At 38.3% G+C, this 16,776-nt stretch overlaps 1 protein-coding gene across 1 annotated transcript; it reads right to left on the bottom strand.

The window, feature by feature from the left end:
• Window positions 1–344: 344 nt before the first annotated feature.
• Window positions 345–15,968, bottom strand: LOC308649498 (thyroid receptor-interacting protein 11-like; the record flags this gene model as incomplete). Its single annotated transcript, XM_081295032.1, has 4 exons — window positions 345–420; window positions 12,164–12,376; window positions 12,512–14,686; window positions 15,913–15,968. The coding sequence occupies 4 exons, from the start codon at window positions 15,966–15,968 to the stop codon at window positions 345–347; spliced, it is 2,520 nt and encodes an 839-aa protein (XP_081151158.1).
• Between the last annotated feature and the right edge of the window lie 808 nt (window positions 15,969–16,776).

Here is a 16,776-nt window from a genome sequence, read left to right as displayed (position 1 = left end):
GGCTTGTTGAAGCCTGAACACTTCTTCCACTGCTGAGCTCTGAGGAAGGATTCTTCCCTTTTCTGCCACAGTAGAACTCTGCTCCCAAACTGAAATTTCATGCTGATGATCATATATGTCTGGACTTTGGTTTGGTTGAAGAGTCTTGACAGTATTTTGTACTTTGCAGATTTCACTTGAGTCAGAATGGTGTGTTCCCTGAGCCTCAGCAATCTGCCTCGAGTGGCCAACTTCAGATTCATGTTTTGCAGCTTCAGTTGATAATCTGTTTGTTTCTTGTTGTGATAAGATTATGTCACTAGAGTCCATGTCGTCATCACGAAAGGCTGAAAAATGACTACTGATCAGGGAACCGAACGGAGCCGGTGCAGTTGTTGTTGGCACACCACAAGCTCCCGAGTGTACTGATTGAGCGGCTGCCTGTAGTTGGAACATTTGATCTTGCAGTACAATCTGTCCTGCTTTAAGATGGCTGATCTCTACCTCTTTCTGTTGCAGTTGGTTTTGGTAACTTACAGACTGATGGTTTATTTGTCGCTCTGATGCTTCATGCTTTTCTTCCAGGTCAGTACAATACTCTTTCAGTCTTTCATTCTCACATCTTAGTGTGGAATCAGTAGTTTCCATTTCCTTTCTCCAACAATGATGTAAAGCTGCCTCTGGGTCTCCTAAGTCACCCGGAAGCATTTCCCCGGCGAAGCTGGAGCTATGGCCGGTGAGGAAAGCCAAGCTGCTCCCCACCTGACCCAAGAAGTGGCCCAAGCCTGAGCCCAGGCCTCCAAACCAGGACCACATCGTGGCCACTTCAGTGATCCATGGGACCAGCTCTGAAAAGCGCGTCCATCACCGTCCACTTCTCTGCCCCGAACGTCCTCTGGCGTTGCCGGGGTCAATTATGACCCAAGCGCTCAGAATTCCTCAGAGCGCGGGGTTCCTGGGGCTGCACCAACACTAATCATCCCTTCCTGCCTGTAAACTCAGAAGCCTGTCCTGCGCTTTGACCAGGGACTGGCATCCAGTAGCACACACTCACCCCCTGCAGGGCCTCTGCTTCTTCCCTGCACTTGCCTGTCAGCTATTGGCTCACAGGATTGGGCAGGGTTGGCTGGGAGGAGCTAGAGATCCAGGAAAGTGTTCTAGTTTGAGTCCCAAGGCAGTGTGCTGTGGAGCCAGGAAGAATCAATGTTGTAGATGAAATCCAAAGGTAGTTCACTGGACAGTTCCCTCTTGTCTGGGAGAGGTGGGCTTTTTGTCCCATTCAGTTGCATTCGGTTGACGAGGTGAGGTCTCTCTCCATTACAGAATGGAATCTATTTAACTAAAAGTCCCCGATTCAAAAGTAAATCTCACCCCATAACACCAGCACAGACGCACCCAGAATAAAAGTTGGCCAAGTGTCTGGGCATCGTAGCCAGGACGAGTTAACATGTAAAATTAACCATCACAAAGTCTTAATCATTCTCAGAACTCAAATTATAATATGGATTAAATGTCACTAAAGAACCATCTTTACCCTTTCCAAAAATAAATTTTTGCTGTTAATCTATAAATTTTCGAGTTCATTTTAATATTATTTGGTCCTTGTTAATTCTGATTGAGTTTATTTAAGTGCTCAAAAATTCCACTTAAATTTCACTTAAGAAAATTTGTTTTAGAGCCAACAGGTTGATGTTCACTTAACCTATTGTTGTTTATCAATGCCAAATATAATCCAGGTTTAAAGAGTACAGAGTGAAATAAAAAGTTGAGAAATTTTCTACGATGGAGTAACAATCCTAAATTTAATTCCCATACCTCTAAGGATCAGAAGGAGTTAAGATAAGGCCCTGGTTTCCAAGGTGTTTAAATTCCAACAAGTTAATGAGGAGGCAGTTTTGTAGAGTTGGGGACAAAGCAAAGAGATGAAGCACATGGGCTGTAACAGACATACCAGTTGGGACCAAAGCAATTTTGGAGCTAAACTGACAGAATGCATTTAGAAAACCTCTCTCCCAAGCATGAGTTGAACAGTAAATGAGAACATAGTGTGTAGTTCTCACCTGATGGCTGGTGCAGAGAAAGTGGCCAACAAATAGAGCCTGCTGCCACTTTGTTCATATTTGCTTTTTGTTTTGTTTAGGATCATTTTCCTCATTACCCTTTAGAAGGGGTTTGGGTTTGCTCCCATTACTCTCTTCCCAGAGCCCATATTCAGGAGACTCTTTTCCTTGAGCTGTTCTTTCTATATGTCTGTTCAGGGAACAAAACCTCAAGGTGGCAGAAATAAGATTTAAAAAAAGGCAGAATTTTTGGAAAATTAATGGTTAAATAGATTCTAAGGATTATAATAATCACCTCATAATGTCTCTTGCCTTCAAGATAGAGCAAGTAGACATAATTACTCAGATTGGTATCAGAAACTAGTGACTGCATTTGTGTCCTGTGCTAGAAAAGGAAATCTTCTTGGTCCTTCTTATTCATCTCCAAATCTGAGAGAGAAATCAGGCCTGTGTTAGTCAATCTCTCCTCATAAAAGACTAATATAAAAATTTAAGCCCCTTTTAGCATCTGCTGAAGTGCGAATCCACGCTGTACCCCAGCTGTGTCTACTGTTGACGAAGGCATCAACAATACCAAGTGTCCTTTTCTCCCTTTAGACCATTCCTCCTGTGTGTGTGTGTGTGTGTGTGTGTGTGTGTGTGTGTGTTAGATGACTTTTTCATCACTTTGACAACATACCTGAGAAAATTAAATGAGTAAATATTTATTTTGGTTCAATTTCAGGCTCCATCGCTGTGGCCTGAAGTGAGGCAGATTACCATGGCAGAGAGCCTGGCTTCAAAACAGAGCTGCTCAACTCATGGAGATCAGGGGATCAACTCATGGAGATCATGGAGATCAGGTGAGGGGAAGAAAGGACTGAGGAATATGATGTACCCTTCCAGGGAATCAACTCCAATGGCCTACCCTCCAACTAGGCCCTACCGCCCACAGTTTTTACCAACTCCCAATAGTCCTGTCCAATCGTGAACCCATCAGTGGATTGATCCACAGATGAGGTTAGAGCCCAGGATTCAATTCACCTTTCTGTAGAGTCCGTTCTGAATGCTGTTACATTGGGGTCTAAGCTTTCAACACATGACCTTTGGGCAACATTCCAGATCCAAATTATAGCAGGGTGCCTCCTTCTCTTTAGGTGTTCTGTGTTTGTTTATTGTTTTAAATCACAAATAATGATCCTTTTTCAGTGTAAGACCTATCACATTTGGCTTGAATCTGGTTCCAGTGGTTGTTGCTCCTACTGCTGAAAGGCATTTCTGATCACTCAGATTCAGTCTTCTAGCGTGGTTCACTCTGACCACAGCTGTTTGTCATTTTATATTTCAATCTGAGAGAGATACCTACCTACTGTATTCAAAACTGACCATCCAAATAAAAGCATTTCTCTTCTTGTAAATATGTTTGGAATATTCCTGGAAACTATGGGGGATATGGAGGGAAAACCCTGGCTCATTCGCGAACACATGTGACAAAAAGCATCCAATAATCATAAGTATATCCTTATACATGTATTCAGTGCCCCCAAAGTACAAGGTATTGTGGTAGATATTGTGAACAACATGAAGCTGTGTTATATACATTTCCTGCTATGAAGTGCAATTGAATACAGTCAATCAATGGAGAAGATGTTACATAGAGTGATCCTTGAATTATAATGCAAGGTCAGCCATTGATGACTGTGGTGGTGAGGATCTCATATGGGGGAAAAGACTAAGTAAGAAAGAATAAGCCAGAAGTAGAGAGCCCTTAATAATGGGGCTTTGTTAAAACACAGTTGAAGATTAAAATAATGAAGGCTTTTTGAGTCTATAAACATAGGGTGATAAATTCTATGCAAGATATTAAGTTTGTACTTTTTTTTAATACCTCATAATTCATTCAAACATTTTCTTATAGATTTCAGTAGAATTTTTAAATCTCTTTAATATGGGCCTTGTCTCTTCTTGTTTCTTTTTTTAAATTTTTATTGGTTGCTCAAAACATTACAATGATCTTGACATATCATATTTCATACATTTGATTCAAGTGGGGTATGAATTCTTATTTTTACCACGTGTACAGTTTGCGGGATCACATTGGTTATACATCCGAGTTTATACACACTGCCATACTAGTGTCTGTTATATTCTGCTGCCTTTCCTATTCCCTCCCTATCCCCCCTTCTGTCCCCTCCCCTCCCCTCCCACAATCTCTCTCTACCCCGTCTACTGTAATTCATTTCTCTCCTTTTTTCCCCTTTCCCCTCACATCCTCTTATATGTAATTTTGTATAACAGTGAGGGTATCCTTCCATTTCCATGAAATTCCCCTTCTCTCTCCCATTCCCTCCCACCTCTTGTCCCTTCTAAATGGTAATCTTCTTTTCATGCTCTTCCAGCCTGCTCTGTTTTGAGTCCCCCCTCCTTATATGAAAGAAGACATTCAGCATTTCTTTTCTAGGGATTGGCTAACTTCACTTAGCATAATCTGCTCTCATGCCATCCATGTCCCTGCAAATGCCATGATTTTGTTATTTTTTAGTGCTGAGTAATATTCCATTGTGTACAAATGCCACATTTTTTTATCCATTCATCTATTGACTGGCATCTAGGTTGGTTCCACGTTCTAGCTATTGTGAATTGTGCTGCTATGAACATTGATGTAGCTGTATCCCTATAGTGTGCTCTTTTTAGGTCTCTGGGAATAGTCCGAGAAGGGGAATAGCTGGGTCGGATGGTGGTTCCATTCCCAGCTTTCCAAGGAATCTCCATAATGCTTTCCAAATTGGCTGCACCAATTTGCAGTCCCACCGGCAATGTACAAGTGTACCTTTTCCCCCACATCCTTGCCAGCACTTGTTGTTGTTTGACTTCCTAGTGGCTGCCATTCTTACTGGACTGATATGGTATCTTAGAGTGGTTTTAATTTGCATTTCTCTGATTGCTAGAGATGGTGAGCATTTTTTCCGTGTATTTTTTGATTAATTATATATCCTTCTCTGAGAAGTGTCTGTTCAGGTCCTTGGCCCATTTGTTGATCGGGTTATTTGTTTTCTTAATGTTTAATTTTTGAGTTCTTTGTATACTCTGGATATTAGGGCTCGGCACATTTGTATTTTTAAGAATTGGCATAATCAATGAAATGTTCCGCACACATTTGTAGGAAGATTAACATAACACTCCAGTGACAATACAATAGTAGAAGGATTGATTTGGACTGAGAAGTTGTTCAGTGAATGATATATTACCCATAAATTTGAATTCTCATTATCACAAAGAAGCAAGGTGAAAATAAGAATTTAAGAGAGTGTTGGGGATATGGCTCAAGTAGCAGCTCGTTCACCTAGCATGCGTGAGGCATGGGGTTTGATCCTCAGCACTACATAAAAAAATAAATAAAATAAAGATGCTGTGTCCACTAAAGGCTAAATAATAAATATTTTTTAAAACGAATTTAAGATAGTCCATAAATGCTATATACAAACTGTGAAAGTAGATGCTTTCGCATCTAGTGACTTTTATAAGTAGGACAAAGAATTAAATGTAGTTCTGCTGTGTATAAAATGATCACAATAAATCACCAATGTCCTTTTTTTGAAATGGGAAAATGTTTTTTTATTGGTTATTCAAAACATTACAAAGCTCTTGACATATCATCTTTCATACATTTGATTCAAGTGGGTTATAAACTCCCATTTTTACCCCAAATACAGATTGCAGAATCACATCGGTTACACATCCACGTTTCTACATAATGCCATATTAGTGACTGTTGTATTCTGGTACCTTTCCTATCGCCTACTATCTCCTCTCCCTCCCCTCCCATCTTCTCTCTCTACCCCGTCTGCTGTAATTCAATTCTCTCTCTTGTTTTTTTTCCCCCCCTTTTCCCTCACATCCTCTTATATTTAATTTTGTGTAACAATGAGGGTCTCCTTCCATTTCCATGCGATTTCCCTTCTCTCTCCCTTTCCCTCCCACCACTTGTCTCTCTTTCATGTTAATCTTTTCCTCATGCTCTTCCTCCCTGCTCTGTTCTTAGTTGCTCTCCTTATATCAAAGAAGACATTTAGCATTTGTTTTTTAGGGATTGGCTAGATTCACTTAGCATAATCTGCTCTAATGCCATCCATTTCCCTGCAAATTCCATGATTTTGTCATTTCTTAGTGCTGCGTAATACTCCATTGTGTGTAAATGCCACATTTTTTTTTTTTTTATCCATCGTCTACTAAAGGGCATCTAGGTGGGTTCCACAGTCTAGCTATTGTGAATTGTGCTGCTGTGCACACTGATGTGGCAGTATCCCTATAGTACGCTCTTTTAAGGTCTTCAGGGAATATTCCGAGAAGGGCTATAGCTGGGTCAAATGGTGGTTCCATTCCCAGCTTTCCCAGGAATCTCCATATTGCTTTCCAAATTGACCGCACCAATTTGCAGTCCCACCAGCAATGTACAAGTGTACCCTTTTCCCCACATCCTCGCCAGTTCTTATTGTTGTTTGACTTCATAATGGATGCCAATCTTACTGGAGTGAGGTGATATCTTAGGGTGGTTTTGATTTGCATTTCTCTGACTGCTAGAGATGGTGAGCATTTATTCATGTACTTGTTGATTGATTGTATGTCCTCCTCTGAGAAGTGTCTGTTCAGGTCCTTGGCCCATTTGTTGATTGGGTTATTTGTTATCTTATGGTTTAATTTTTTGAGTTCTTTGTATACTCTGGATATTAGGGCTCTATCTGAAGTGTGAGGAGTAAAAATTTGTTCCCAGGATGTAGGCTCCCTATTTACCTCTCTTATTGTTTCTCTTGCTGAGAAAAAACTTTTTAGTTTAAGTCAGTCCCAATTGTTGATTCTTGTTATTAACTCTTGTTCTATGGATGTCCTATTAAGGAATTTGGAGCCCGGCACCACAATATGTGGATCGGAGCCAACTTTTTCTTCTATGAGATGCAGAGTCTCTGATTTGATATCAAGCTCTTTGATCCATTTTGTGTTAACTTTTGTGCATGGCGAGAGAAAGGGATTCAGTTTCATTTTGTTGTATATGGATTTCCAGTTTTCCCAGCACCGTTTGTTGAAGACGCTATCCTTCCTCCATTGCATGCTTTTAGCCCCTTTATCAAATATAAGAAAGTTGTAATTTTGTGGATTGGTCTCTGTGTCCTCTATTCTGTACCATTGGTTCACCCGCCTGTTTTGGTACCAGTACCATGCTGTTTTGGTTACTCTTGCTCTGTAGTACAGTTTGAAATCTGGTATCGCTATACCGCCAGATTCACACTTCCTGCTTAGAATTGCTTTTGCTAATGTTTCTCAGACACCTGTAGTTTCTAAAACCACTAAGAGGATTTTTATTAAAATTAATTTTATTAATTTTTTTATTATATTATATAGTTAATATTAAATGATTTAATCTATATTAAATGTTATTTAAATTGACTTTGTTAAATTGTGTTAATGTAAATGAGATTTAATGAGCTTTTAAATATAAATCAATCTAAAATTTAGTCAAAATTTAAAAAATCAATTAAGAAAAGAAATTTAAATCAAACAATAGTATTAATAAAATAAATTTAAACAATATTAATTAATAAAATAAATTTAAATCAGATCAATTTATATTAAATGATAATATAATTTATATTTAAAAATTTATTAAATTTTATTTGAATTAATTTTAATAAAAATATTCTGAATGGTTTTAGAAACTACAGGTGTTAGAGAAGTATGTGCTATGCAATCTGCTTTTTCTCTTCTCTGATTTCACCTACTTAAGCTAGAAACTTTTGATTATCTTTTACCTTAATTTATGAAAAGGTTGAAACTACTCCTTTTTTAAAGCCTTTCATCTTTCAAAAACCGATGTTAGCTTCTTTCTCTCCCCCAATTTTTTTGATCAAATGTTTTAAAAAATGTGTTGATAGGCATTATTGTAGAGCCCCCAAAGTATGTAGATAAACAGTCCAGATATTTAATGAAATATTCTTACTAAGTAACTTTTCCATTGGCAATGGATCATGTGATTCCACGTTGGGGTTGACTCATAAAAATACTCTTACTTCTGGACATATTTAACATCTGGAAAACTGAATTAATGTGAGGTGACTTTTCTATAGAAATGGAAATAAGTAAAATGGATAGGGGTCATAGTATTTGGATTAAAAGTATCTTAGAATTTATCCACTAAGCTTCATGATAAGGCCCTCTGCACTGGAATTTTCTTTCAGTACTTGTACCAGGTTATTTGGGATAAACTAAATATTCTCAACATTTTGCAACATCATATTTGGTTTTCTTCTTCTCTAAATCTGAGATCTCCCTCAGGTGGTTTGGATTTTTCATGTTTCCTGTTATTTAAATGTATCATTTTTATCTTAATGCCATTAAATTTAACAAATATAATCATTTAAAAAAAAAAGAGTTTGGAGCTAATGGTTCACTAATGCTGCTCTGTACAGTTGCTTACAAAAGTACATCAGAATTGAAGACTGGTGATGATTACCTGCTACACTGGAGCAAAATTTTATAAACAAAAAGTGCTACAGCAAACAAAACAAAATTCTTAAAAAGAGCTATAGCAAAAAAAAAAAAAAAAAAAAAACCTACAACAAGATGCAAAAAAAAAAAACCTAGTATCTATATACATATATATATATATCTCAGCTTTTTTTCTTTCTCTCTTTGTCTACAAATACAGAGTTCTTTTGCAAAAGGCCATGCTGTAAAACATCAAAAAGGGTTATGGCTTCTTTAAAGTGCTAAATATTTAGAAGATCCTAGAGTACAAGTCTGGCACTGTTGTCCGGGGACACTGGCAGTGGTGTGAAGGTGGGCATGAAATCTGCGATGGGTTTAAAAAGAGGATGCCCAGGTTATTTTATTTATTTATTTGTGTGTGTGTGTGTGTGTGTGTGTGTGTGTGTGTGTGTGTGTTCAGATTTGTGAGTTCTTTCTATGCCCTAGAGATTAGTGCTCTATCTGATGTGTGATGGGGCAAAAATTTTCTCCCAAGATGTAGGATCTCTATTCACCTCCCAGATTGTTTGTTTTGTGGAGAAGAAACTTTTTTAGTTTGAATCTATCTCATTTATTGATACTTGATTTTACTTCTTGTGCTATAGGAGTCTTATTAAGGAATTTTGGGACTAATCCCATATGATTGGAATTAGGGCCTACTTTTTCTTCTGTTACATGCAAGCTCTCTGGTTTTATTCCTAGGTCCTTGATTCATTTGAGTGGAGTTTTGTGCATGGTGAGAGATAGGGGTTTAATTGCACCTCACTCCAGTTAGAATGTCAGCGATTTTTGAAAATGGCAGCTATGATGAAGACAACAACGATAAGTGTTGGTGAGGATTTCAGGAAAAATGTACACGCCTACACTGTCGGTGGGACTGTAGATTGGTGGAGCCAATATGGAGAGCGGTTTGGAGATTCCTTGGAAATTTGGGAATAGAACCACCATTTGACCTAGCTATCCCTCTTTTTGGTCTATACCCAAAGGACTTAAAAACTGCATACTACAGGGACACAGCCACATCAATGTTTATAGCAGCAAAATTCACATTAGCTAAATTGTGGAAACAACTTAGTAGATGAATGCATAAAAAATGTGGCATTTATACACAATTAATATTACTCAGATACTTACCCTCTCGCTCAGTCCAGGAGACGCTAGTGCCCTTCACTACCTCTGTCAGAGCCTGGTTCCGACAGCTGGTGCCTCGGAGAGGACAGGCTGATCCTGCCTGCCTCCCATGTACCCTTTGTCACAGGGAGCGACATTAATGTGAGACCAAATAAAATCCAGTCATAGACATTAATAGAATATCTCAAAAAAGTATTTAATAAAAAGGCTAGCAAATACAGGGTCTTTAATGAAACTTTAATAAAATTTATGAGACAAGGAAACTGAAAGCACAATATTTTCTTAGGAACTTTTCTGTTTGGTGTTATTCTTTACAATATAGAAGCTTTTCCTAAGAATGCAGGGAGTATGAAATTTCTAAGGCTATCTTGCTGTTTTCTCCATTAAACCCCTTGTCTTAAAAAAAATCTTGAATCTATATTAATCTTTGTAATTTTCTGAGTACCCGTATAACATATTTTTCTCAAGAATGCGGTGAGGTCGCTGTTTCCAAGAGCTCTTCAATTCTGAAATATAAGAAGTGTGTTTCCAGGCATCGAAACCCAAAGGCTCACCTAGACACAATGGAGTGAGCCGAATATATAAAAGTCTCTCATGACAAATCTGAACTCTGCTTTTCCCAACCATGTGAAGTCTACTGGAATAAGATTCCAAGTAATTTGGCAGGTCGAAGCAAAATATATACTTTGGTATTCTTCTCAGGAGTAACAACTGATGGCATCTTAATTTTGGTAAAATAATGTAAATGTTAAGGTGAAATTTAGAAATAAGAAAGGAAAAGCTGATGTGTGTGTAGGTACTAGGTGTTTTTCTTCCTTTTTTTATTTTTGTAAAGTAAAACAAAAGATAAACCAAAAGGTTCTAGCTTAAGTTAGGTAAGATCAAAGAGGAGAAAAAAGAAGATACTATAGCTAATACTTCACTGCCACCTGTAATTTCCAAAACAACTAAGAGCATTTTTATTAAAATTAACTTTATTGACGTTTATATTAAATTATATAGTCAATATTAAATAACTCAATCTATATTATGTTAAATTTACTTTGTTAAATTGTATTAATTTAAATAAAATTTAATGAGTTTTTAAATATAAATCATACTATAATTTAATATAAGTTAATAAACAGTATCAATTAATAAAAGAAATTTAAATCAAACCATAGTATTAATAAAAGAAATTTAAATAATACTACTAATAAAATTAATTTAAATTAGGTTAATTTATATTAAATGATGATGTAATTTATATTTAAAAATATATTAAATTTTGTTTAAATTAATTTTAACAAAAATGTTCTGAATGGTTTTAGAAACTACAGGTGTCAGAGAAGTATGTGCTATGCAATCTGCTTTTTCTCTTCTCTGATTTCACCTACTTAAGCTGGAAACTTCTGATTCATCTTTTACCTTAATTTATCAAAAGGTTATAACTACTCCTATTTTAAAGCTTTTCATCTTCCAAAAACTGTTGTTAGCTTATTTCTCTCCCCAACTTGTTTTGATCAAATGTTTTATAAAATGTGTTTATGAGAATTATTGTAGAGCCCCCAATAGTATATAGATAAGCAGTCCAGATATTTAATGATACATTCTTACTAATTAACTTTTCCATTGGCAATGGATCCTGTGATCCCACTTCGGGGTTGACTCATAAAAATACTCTTCCTTCTGGACATGTTTATCATCTGGAAAACTGAATTAATGTGAAGTGACTTTCGTATAGAAATGGAAATAAGCAAAATGGATAGGGGTCCTAGAATTTGGATTCAAAGCATCTTAGAATTTATCCACTAAGCTTCATGTTTAGGTCCTCCCCATTGGAATTTTCTCGTGGTAGTTGTACAATGTTATCTTGGATGAACTAAATATTCTCAACTTTTTGCAACATTATGTTTGGTTTTCATGTACTCTAAATCTGAGACATCCTTCTTATGGGTTGGATGTTTCTTGTTTCCTGTAATTACATGTATCGTTTTTATCTTAATGCCATTAAATTTAAGAAATATTATTATTGTTTTAAAAAAAAGAGGTTGGAACTAGTGGTTCAAGAAGGCTGCTCTGTACAGTTGCTCCCAAAAGTACATCAGAATTGATAACGGGTGATGATTATCTGCTACATTGGAACAAAATTCTAGAAACAAAAAGTGCTACAAAAAACAAAACAAATTTTTTAAAAAGTACTATAGCAAAAAATCACAACAACAACTAAAAAAAATAAAATAAAATACCTAGTAGCTATACACTTACATATACCAGCTTTTTTGCTTTCTCTTTTTGTCTACAAACACATGAGTACTTTTTCAAAAGGCCATGCTGTAAAACGTAAAAAAGGGTTATGGCTTCTTTCAAATGCTAAATATTTAGAAGATCCTGGAGTACAACTCTGGCACTATTGTCCGGGGACACTGGCAGTGGTGTAAAGGTGGGCATGAAATCTGCAATGGGTTTAACAAGAGGATGCCCAGGTCCACCAAGTCCAACTCCAGCTAGGTTACCAAGAGGCACAGCTGCAGAACGTGGAACCAAAACAACTCATCCACTTACTGACACCACCATGATCTTTATTCAGCAACTGCTCCATTTCGTCCTTCGGAATGTCCAGGATGCTCCCCATCAACTGCAATACTTCACGACGTTTGTCCTTTGGTGTCTGGAAATGACCGATAAAAAGGTTTCGCATGAGGACTTTGTCCACTTTTCCTTCTGCGCTGTTGACCAAAGTCGACAATTTCTGTTGTGCATGGTCCAACATTTCTTTTCGGAGCTCGTTTTGTTTTTTCAGTTCTTCCATCTGTTCTTCCTTGAGATCTAAGTCTTCTCTCAGTCTGGAAGCAGAATCCAACAGAGCATTTGCTTCATCCAAACGTTCCTGCAATGATGATACTTCTCCTTCTAGCTTTTCGGCCTTGTTCTTCCATTCAGCTATTGACTGTTTTTCTTTGTCTTCTGCAGCCAAAATTTCCTGGGTGTAAGACTCTTCTGATTCCAAGAGATGGCTGCGTAGCCTTTCTAGCTCCCGGTTTAGGCGTAATTCTTGGTCCCGTAAGTGTTGAACCTCTTTTTCTCTTAGGATTTTTACTTTGGTCTCTTGAAAAATATCAGAATTCAATGTTTGAGCATCTCCTTTCTCTCCAGGCAACTGGGCTTTTAGTTCTTCAATAGTTTTCTGCAAGTTCTTAATTTCCTCCTCTTTTTCTGAAATTAACTGGCTATGCGCAGCATTCATCTGCTCATATTTGTACTTAAATTCATCCATTTCCTCCTTCTGCTCCTGTAAAGACTGAAGTAGTTGCATTTTACGCTGGTTTTGGTTTTCAATGATATTCAGGTGGTCTTGAATTTCATCTTCCAGATGATTTTTGACTATATTCAGTTGAGATACCTCCAATTCTAGTTCTGTGACAGCATCAAGAGCTGTAGGCTCAGCCACTGGTACAGCTTGATTGTGCTGTTCCCTAAGTATTTCCAATTCTACTCGCAGATAGTTGTTTTCTGCTCTCATGTAGGTAAGACTTTTGTCCTTTCTTTCGATGGATTGCCTTAAAGTTTCATTTTCTCCTAAGGCCTGAGAACACTTATCTAAATCCTTTTGTAGTTGTGAACTTTTTTCTTCGAGTTTTTCAATAAAAACTTCTTTCTCATTTATGACTTGTATCAATCGCTCCTCTTCTTCTACATAAGATGCCAAAATTTCATCAGTTTCTTTTTCATCAGCAGTCATTTGCTCAATATTCTTTTTGAGTCCTGCTATTTCAAAGTCCTTCTCTTGGATGAGTTGAACTGCACATTCGTGTTTCAGCTTTAAGACACAGGTATTCAAATTATGTGCATTGGAGAGTTCCTGAATAGTCTGCCTGTGATTATTTGCTTCTTCCAACAGTCTTTTTTCTGCCTGGTGCAGTTTGGCTTCAATCTCTTCTTTGTCTCTTTTGAGAGTCTCCGTGATAGTGTCTTTTTCTTGAGAGATTTGATTGTAAGCAGCAATAGATTCTTCCAACTTACGCCTTACATCGTCACGTGCTAAAATCAACATTTCATTTTCCGTTTTGAGTTCAACGGCAACTTTCTTTAAATTTTCATTGAGCTGTTCCTCTTCAGAAAGATTTTGCCTTAAGTTGCTAACTTCAGCTTCTCGTTCTTTAAGCATGTCATCCTTACAATGACTGTTAGAGTCTTCATTCAGAGAAGTTCGATACTTGCTCTTAAATCCAGACAGCTCATCTTCAAGTTGTCTAATGTGATCCTTAAGCCCCAGGTTTTCCTGCTGGATGTTTAAACTATTTTTTTGTGACTGATTTAGCTGATCTGCTAAATCTTCTACTTTACCTTCAAGCTTCTGCTTAGTTAAGTGCAAATCACTGAGGCTCTGTGCGTTCTCAGTTAACTTCTCCTTCTGCACATGCAACTCTTGGGATATGTTCATTTGATCATCCTCAAGTTGATGAACTCTCTTTTTTTCATCATCTAGATCTTGTTCCAACTTCTTGATGACAAGGTCTCCTTCATTCCGTTGTTTGGATAGCTCCTCTTGTATCAAAATCATGTGCTTTGTAGCTTCCTGATTCTGATGATCCAGTTCTTCTAACTCGGCTATCAGCATTTTCTTTTCATTGATAGTCTGATTCAGTTCTTCCTCCTTTGCCTTCAAGTGAAGTTTTAAGTCTAGTAATTGTACATTCAAATTCATGTCTGTTGAAGCTCTGTTTTTCATGACTTGGTAGTCACAGCTCCATTTTGACAGTGACATCTGAAGTTCCTCTTTTTCTTGACTCAATGATGCCTTCTCTTTTTCTAAAGCTTCAACATGCATTTTAAGTTTCAGATGGTCTTCAGCCAGACGGTTATCCTGGTTTAAACCATTTAGTCTCACGATTTCCTTCTCCGCATCAGCCAGGGCTTGTTGAAGCCTGAACACTTCTTCCACTGCTGAGCTCTGAGGAAGGATTCTTCCCTTTTCTGCCACAGTAGAACTCTGCTCCCAAACTGAAATTTCATGCTGATGATCATATATGTCTGGACTTTGGTTTGGTTGAAGAGTCTTGACAGTATTTTGTACTTTGCAGATTTCACTTGAGTCAGAATGGTGTGTTCCCTGAGCCTCAGCAATCTGCCTCGAGTGGCCAACTTCAGATTCATGTTTTGCAGCTTCAGTTGATAATCTGTTTGTTTCTTGTTGTGATAAGATTATGTCACTAGAGTCCATGTCGTCATCACGAAAGGCTGAAAAATGACTACTGATCAGGGAACCGAACGGAGCCGGTGCAGTTGTTGTTGGCACACCACAAGCTCCCGAGTGTACTGATTGAGCGGCTGCCTGTAGTTGGAACATTTGATCTTGCAGTACAATCTGTCCTGCTTTAAGATGGCTGATCTCTACCTCTTTCTGTTGCAGTTGGTTTTGGTAACTTACAGACTGATGGTTTATTTGTCGCTCTGATGCTTCATGCTTTTCTTCCAGGTCAGTACAATACTCTTTCAGTCTTTCATTCTCACATCTTAGTGTGGAATCAGTAGTTTCCATTTCCTTTCTCCAACAATGATGTAAAGCTGCCTCTGGGTCTCCTAAGTCACCCGGAAGCATTTCCCCGGCGAAGCTGGAGCTATGGCCGGTGAGGAAAGCCAAGCTGCTCCCCACCTGACCCAAGAAGTGGCCCAAGCCTGAGCCCAGGCCTCCAAACCAGGACCACATCGTGGCCACTTCAGTGATCCATGGGACCAGCTCTGAAAAGCGCGTCCATCACCGTCCACTTCTCTGCCCCGAACGTCCTCTGGCGTTGCCGGGGTCAATTATGACCCAAGCGCTCAGAATTCCTCAGAGCGCGGGGTTCCTGGGGCTGCACCAACACTAATCATCCCTTCCTGCCTGTAAACTCAGAAGCCTGTCCTGCGCTTTGACCAGGGACTGGCATCCAGTAGCACACACTCACCCCCTGCAGGGCCTCTGCTTCTTCCCTGCACTTGCCTGTCAGCTATTGGCTCACAGGATTGGGCAGGGTTGGCTGGGAGGAGCTAGAGATCCAGGAAAGTGTTCTAGTTTGAGTCCCAAGGCAGTGTGCTGTGGAGCCAGGAAGAATCAATGTTGTAGATGAAATCCAAAGGTAGTTCACTGGACAGTTCCCTCTTGTCTGGGAGAGGTGGGCTTTTTGTCCCATTCAGTTGCATTCGGTTGACGAGGTGAGGTCTCTCTCCATTACAGAATGGAATCTATTTAACTAAAAGTCCCCGATTCAAAAGTAAATCTCACCCCATAACACCAGCACAGACGCACCCAGAATAAAAGTTGGCCAAGTGTCTGGGCATCGTAGCCAGGACGAGTTAACATGTAAAATTAACCATCACAAAGTCTTAATCATTCTCAGAACTCAAATTATAATATGGATTAAATGTCACTAAAGAACCATCTTTACCCTTTCCAAAAATAAATTTTTGCTGTTAATCTATAAATTTTCGAGTTCATTTTAATATTATTTGGTCCTTGTTAATTCTGATTGAGTTTATTTAAGTGCTCAAAAATTCCACTTAAATTTCACTTAAGAAAATTTGTTTTAGAGCCAACAGGTTGATGTTCACTTAACCTATTGTTGTTTATCAATGCCAAATATAATCCAGGTTTAAAGAGTACAGAGTGAAATAAAAAGTTGAGAAATTTTCTACGATGGAGTAACAATCCTAAATTTAATTCCCATACCTCTAAGGATCAGAAGGAGTTAAGATAAGGCCCTGGTTTCCAAGGTGTTTAAATTCCAACAAGTTAATGAGGAGGCAGTTTTGTAGAGTTGGGGACAAAGCAAAGAGATGAAGCACATGGGCTGTAACAGACATACCAGTTGGGACCAAAGCAATTTTGGAGCTAAACTGACAGAATGCATTTAGAAAACCTCTCTCCCAAGCATGAGTTGAACAGTAAATGAGAACATAGTGTGTAGTTCTCACCTGATGGCTGGTGCAGAGAAAGTGGCCAACAAATAGAGCCTGCTGCCACTTTGTTCATATTTGCTTTTTGTTTTGTTTAGGATCATTTTCCTCATTACCCTTTAGAAGGGGTTTGGGTTTGCTCCCATTACTCTCTTCCCAGAGCCCATATTCAGGAGACTCTTTTCCTTGAGCT

Source organism: Spermophilus citellus (assembly GCF_964194105.1).
Source record: "Spermophilus citellus genome assembly, chromosome: 5".
NCBI classification, from domain to species: Eukaryota; Metazoa; Chordata; class Mammalia; order Rodentia; family Sciuridae; genus Spermophilus; species Spermophilus citellus.
Note: the sequence above shows the minus strand (reverse complement) of the source record. Positions and strands in the feature narration are given on the sequence as shown.